This window comes from Orycteropus afer, unplaced genomic scaffold (genome assembly GCF_000298275.1).
Source record: "Orycteropus afer afer isolate SDZICR_OR568_19922 unplaced genomic scaffold, OryAfe1.0 scaffold00821, whole genome shotgun sequence".
NCBI classification, from domain to species: domain Eukaryota; kingdom Metazoa; phylum Chordata; class Mammalia; order Tubulidentata; family Orycteropodidae; genus Orycteropus; species Orycteropus afer.
In genome coordinates, this window is record NW_006922408.1 from 212,565 (window position 1) to 218,571 (window position 6,007).

Genomic DNA, 6,007 nt, shown 5'->3' on the forward strand with positions numbered 1-6,007 from the left:
AGGGAATTTGTTAAAACCAGACCAACCTTACAAGAGATACTAAAGGGAGTCCTTTGAATAGAGAACCAATAATAGCAAACAACTGACCATTAGTATACAAGATGACATAAACCAGAAACCAACACAGCTATTGAAGTATCCAAAGTAAAATTAGCAAGATTGTAAACAGGGAGCCAGAGACATCCACTGGCAAATGGAAAACTACAAACCAAAAAGAGGGAAAAAATAGTGTAGTTACAAAACTTCTAAATGGTGAGGAAGTCAAGAGAGTTGCAAGATATAATGGACTGTTCTAAACTCAGGGAGAAAATAATAAATCACAGGGTAACCTCAAATAAAAATGATAAACCTTCACATCACAATAAAAGAGGACAAATGGAAATATTTAGCAAATACTAAAACAATAACAACAAAGGAAATGATACCACAATTCATAAACATAAACTTACACTGTATGGATATACCATAATTTGTTTATCCATTAACTTGCTGGCAGACATTTGTTTCCAGTCTTTTACTACTGCAAATAAAGCTACTACAAACATTTATATACTAGCCTTTGTGTTGCTGTTGTTAGTTCCTGCGAAGAAAATTCTGATTCATGACCCCATATGCAGAACAGCTCCATAGTCTTGAAGTGAAATCACAGTTCCCTGTGAAATCTACTTAAATTGTATATCTAAAAAAAGTTATGAACATTAAAGGAGTAAGAGGATACTGTGAATGATAGCATAGTGCCTAAGGTGCTTGACTGCTAACCAGAAAGCTAGCAGTTCAAACCCACTAGCCACTCTTCAGAAGGAAGGTTGGGCAATCTACTTCCGTAGTGATACTGCCTTGGAAACCCAAGGAGGGGTCTCTATGAGTCAGTCCGACTCCATAGCACATAACAACAACAACCACATGAATGATTCACACAAATAAATTCAATGACTTAGATGAAATGGACTAATTCCTCAAAAATACAAAGTACCAAAATTCACCCAATATGAAATAGAAAATTTGAGTAGTCTGGAACTATTAGAGACATTGAATTGATAATTTAAAACACTCCTGAAAAATCTTCAGGTCCTGATGATTTCACAGGAAGGTTCAACCAAATACCTGAAGAAGGATTAACACCAATTCTACACAATCTTCACAAAAAAGAGAGAAGTGAACACTTACAAACTCATTTTATGATGCATTTATTCCATTGATACCAAAACTACTCCTATTCAGTAAAATACTGGAAACTGGAAAGAATTTTATTGAGTGAATTTTTAGAGTGCTACTTTGATAGTGTGGCAGAGATGAAGATCATTTGAAAAAGGCATGTATAATAAAGAAATGGAAACAGTTCATCAATTGCCTCAGATGCACGTGATAGCTGGGCAATGAGTAAGCAAGACAGAACAAGAGTTGATGCTTTTGAGTTGTGGTGTTGGTGAAGAATACTGAAAGCATCATGGACTACCAGAAGAACTAACAAATCTATCCTGAAAGAAGTGAAGCCAGAATGCTCCTTGGAAGCGAGAATGGCCAGACTTCTCACCTATTTTGGTCAGGGCCCATTCCCTGGAGAAGGGATATCATGCTTTGTAAAGCCCAGGGGCAGTGAAAAATGGGAAGGCCCGCAGGAGATGGATTGACACAGTGGCTACAACCAAGGGCTCAGGTATATAAAGGACTGTGAGGCTGTCAGAATGCCAGGCAGTGTGTTATTCTATTGTACATAAGGTCACTATGAGTTGAAGTGCAACAACGTGTCTAATTACTCTCTCAACTTGCAGAGTGTTAAGTGCCTAGAAGGCAGGCGTGTTAAACGTTTATGCATGTCAGAGGTTAGCAGTGCTCCCAAGAGAAGCACTCAATAAATCTGAACTGGAATGAAGTAAGGTAATAATTAACGAAGCTAGCTTTTTAAAACATCTGTTGCGTTTCTCGACCGCCACCTCTTTCCAATTTCCACTAGGACGGGCACCAGATGCCCCGCCACCTCTGGCTCCATAACTTTGAATAAGAATTGAGTACGTGAACCAGCCACTCCTCGGAAGGAAGGTTGGGCAATCCTACTTCCGTAGTGATACTGCCTCGGAAACCAAGGAGGGGTTGCTATGAGTCGGGGTCGACTCGACGGCAAACAACACACACACACACACACACACACGTGAACCTTAGAAGCAAATTTACAAACTCCCGTAAACCGTACCAAAAAGAACTACTCCGTTGGCGGAAAGACGTTATCAACCACCTTGTCCCTGTGCAGCCACTTCCTGGGACTCTCTAGGATCCGAAAGTTTCTCAGTGCTCCTTCCGGTTTCTATCCTGTCTTTGAGTTACTCCCTCCTCTTCCCTTTCGCCGCCGAGATTTGACGGTTTCTCGCGAGACTTTGGTCTCTTTCTAGGCCTGCGCTCAGCAAGGTAAGTGTGCTACCTCTCGTCTGGTGGTACTTTTTTGCCGACATTGAGAAAAATACCTTTTGGAGTTAGTCCGAGAGTAGCGGACTCTCCTCACTGGATGGGGATACAGCCGATTACAGGGCCTATGCCTTCCGATGGCCTACATGAGGGGTCACTTTGACAGATAACAGAACCGTGGGGCTGGAGCTGGCGCGCCCAGAGTGGGCACCGGCATTCCGCGCGTGTCGACAGGTTGCCTGGGACGCCCCTGCGCTCCGCCGGGTGAAAGGAATTCCTTTCTGGGAGCTGGCGGTGGGTCTGCATCTGGTGGGATTGTGGACATTAGCCGAATTTAGTTCTGTGTTTTCAGAAAAAGGCCATGTTCAGTTCAAGCGCGAAGATTGTGAAGCCCAATGGCGAAAAGCCGGATGAATTCGAGTCTGGCATTTCTCAGGTAGGTGAAATATAGGGGAAGGGGCTGTGTCCCCACACTTGGCTCCTCCGAAATTGCGGGTGCGTTTTGACGCATATACAGCCCTGGTAAAGTGGCCACGTGGATCCGGTTGGGGCTACCGGGTCCCCTCCCGAACACTACCGAGATGATGGCTTTTTCGCACTTTGACAACGCTTACTTCATTCTCCCAAGTTGTAACGTTTTGGTGGTAGGGTTCCTGTGCAGGGGTAATTGCATGTCGACAAAGCTGGTTAGCACTAGATATTTTCGGTTGTCTTCTAATGCCTTCTGTTTTTTTAGGCTCTTCTTGAGCTGGAGATGAACTCAGATCTAAAAGCTCAGTTAAGGGAGCTGAATATAACTGCAGCCAAGGTAAATTTAATTTTTCTCTTGTTAAACATAGGGAGAGTGTAGTATGTAGTCTTGAAGCAATGCTTTAAAGAAGGTTTGTTAAATGAGTTGCAGCATAAATTTAATGGTAATTTGCAGCCTGGTTTCTTAATAGAGACTGCAGAGAAGATTGGGGTGTATCGTTACATATTGTAATATATACCCAGTTTGGAAGTGGAACTGGAAATGCATTGCAGTTTACCTGGTTACTTATAATGGAGTATGAGGTGGATCCATTTCTGGGCCATATCTGTCATTATTTAGTAGTAAAAGTAGATGTCATAGGACAACAAACTTAGCCTTGAATTAAACTGCAAGTTGTCATGCATGTTGGCTTGAACAGAAAGATGTAGTCCTTGCAGAAATACAGGTTGATAAGGATAATTTGTTCATAGCTGAGGCCCAGTCTTATTACTGGAATGAGAAAACACAGAAGCTGAAAAGAATTGAGAAAAGCCCTGAAGGTTACTCTTTCTGTTGACATAGTGTGTTTACATTAAGTATTAATGCATGTTAAACATTCAGGAGTGTAGAATTTTCTCCTTTGCCTCTAATTTGACTGCACCATTTTCAGAAGTAGTGCTCTTGACATCTGCTTAGTGTACAGATTATTGGATTTTTTTTTTTTTTTTTTTTTAAGATTTTATATTCTACAGTGTATTTGGACAGTTTAAAATTTGAAGAGGGAGCTCTGGTAGTATAGTGCCAAGGCACTTGACTGCTAACCAGAAGGCTTGTGGTTCAAACCCACCAGCCACTCCTCTGAAGGAAGATGGGGCTATCTACTTCTGTAGTGATACTGCCTCGGAAACCTAAGGAGGGGTCACTGTGAGTCAGGTCCGACTAGACGGTACATAACAACAACATGTAGAGGACCAGAAGTTCAGGTAGCATAGTGCCTAAGGCACTTGACTGCTAACCAGAAGGCTGTTGGTTCAAACCCACCAGCCACTCCTCAGAAAGAAGGTTGGGCAATCTGCTTCCATAGTGATACTGCGTCGGAAACCCAAGGAGGGGTCAATGAGTCGGGTCCGACCGACTTGATGGCACATAACATCATGTAGAGGACTGTGAGCCATGTATATTTCCTTGTAAAAGAATTTAATTCTTGTAGTAAGTTAATCATTTCTGTGTGGTTACCAACGAATTTACAAATTGATAGCTTTGTGGGTCAGGTTTGTTGGGTACGTATAAGACTGATATTGGAGCTAGATATGTAGCAATTACGAGCTGAAAATGGTAAAGGAGGTCTTAATGGATTAGGTGTGTAGGCAAGTACTAATCATATTGGATGGTAATCCCATTGAATTGTATTTGAATGGAAAGGATGGATAGTATGAACTTAAAATAGTGTTGACTTTTTTCTTTAGGAAATTGAAGTTGGAGGTGGTCGAAAAGCTATCATAATCTTTGTTCCTGTTCCTCAACTGAAGTCTTTCCAGAAAATCCAAGTCCGTCTAGTACGGGAACTGGAGAAAAAGTTCAGTGGAAAGCATGTTGTCTTTATTGCTCAGGTATGTGTTGTACTGTTAAATGATTTAAATTCAAACCTGGCCTGGGTGCAACCTGAATTCTGGGGATTATGTGCCAGCGTTGATCAGGAATACAAGAAACTATTCTGGGTCATTTTGATACCTACGTTGGACAGTGAGTGTGATTGAATATGTAGTATTTGTGAGATCAAACCAATTACGAAGCAACCAAATTTTTTCCATAGTATTTTAATATAAACTATGACTTTTGAATGAATAACTGAAAAAAATCATGAATATCGCAGAATGCTTTCTCAGCTAATTGTGAGTTGTTTGCTTTCTTGACCTTTAAACTTACTCATTCTGTTACCAAGTTCTGCTGTTACAGCAGTTCGACAATTCTTGGTTTTCTGTCAACTTACAGTTCTTTTTTGTATTTTCTTGCATGATAATTTTTACCTTACAGAGGAGAATTCTGCCTAAACCAACTCGAAAAAGCCGTACAAAAAATAAGCAAAAGCGTCCCAGGAGGTGAGTATTTTGATGTGTTTGATATTCTTATGTACAGCTGTTAATTGTATGAGTTTATAGTAAGAGTTAGAAGTAAATACGAAAATTAAATCATTGATAGAGCTTATGGAAATTTTTATTGAGTAGCTTTTGATTTCCTGTAATATATGTAAAATGTTTTAAAATTTTTTATAGAGGTAAAATTTATTTCTGTTCACATAGGAAGTATATTAGGGCAAGACTCAAAAAGTTGAGACTTTTCTTCAGTTCTTTAGGTGAAGGTTGTGAAAGACTAGATGAGTATCATTAACTTAGTACTGTGATAAAGTGTACTAGACATAGTTGAAGTGGGTAGAGATACATCTTTATTTTTTTCTTGTAGATTAGTGTTAAAATTAGTAGGGTAGATTTTTCTGGAGTTAACATAGATAAAAGTATCATTGCAGTTGAAGATGATGGAAAAAATATTTTTTGTAAATTTGGTTGACTTACAGGATATCTGGCATAAACTCAGATATTGATAGTTGGCTTCCTGAAGTAGACCTTGTGGTATTTTGTTATTATTAGTACATTGTTTCACAAACTTGGATTATTGGGCTCCTGCAGATGTTTTCTTTTAAATTTTATTTTGATTGGGGTGAAGATTTACAGAGTAAATTCACTTTCCATACAGCAGTTCACATATACTTTGTCTCATGTCATTGACCAAAATTTACAGTGCAACAGCTCCCCTCCCACTTCCTCCCCATAGTTACCTCTTCCCAGTGTCCATCCCTTCATACTCTCCTGCTCCCTGAGC

At 40.0% G+C, this 6,007-nt stretch overlaps 1 protein-coding gene across 1 annotated transcript in view; it reads left to right on the forward strand.

Annotated features, from left to right (window-relative positions):
- Positions 1-2,761: 2,761 nt before the first annotated feature.
- The window catches only part of RPS7 (ribosomal protein S7), an 8,964-nt gene continuing 5,718 nt past the window's right edge, over positions 2,762-6,007 (forward strand). Inside the window, exons 1-4 of the mRNA XM_007957888.2 lie at positions 2,762-2,836; positions 3,137-3,208; positions 4,597-4,740; positions 5,165-5,229. Coding sequence (XP_007956079.1) covers positions 2,762-2,836; positions 3,137-3,208; positions 4,597-4,740; positions 5,165-5,229 — 356 coding nt within the window. The remainder of the gene's footprint in view (positions 2,837-3,136; positions 3,209-4,596; positions 4,741-5,164; positions 5,230-6,007) is intronic.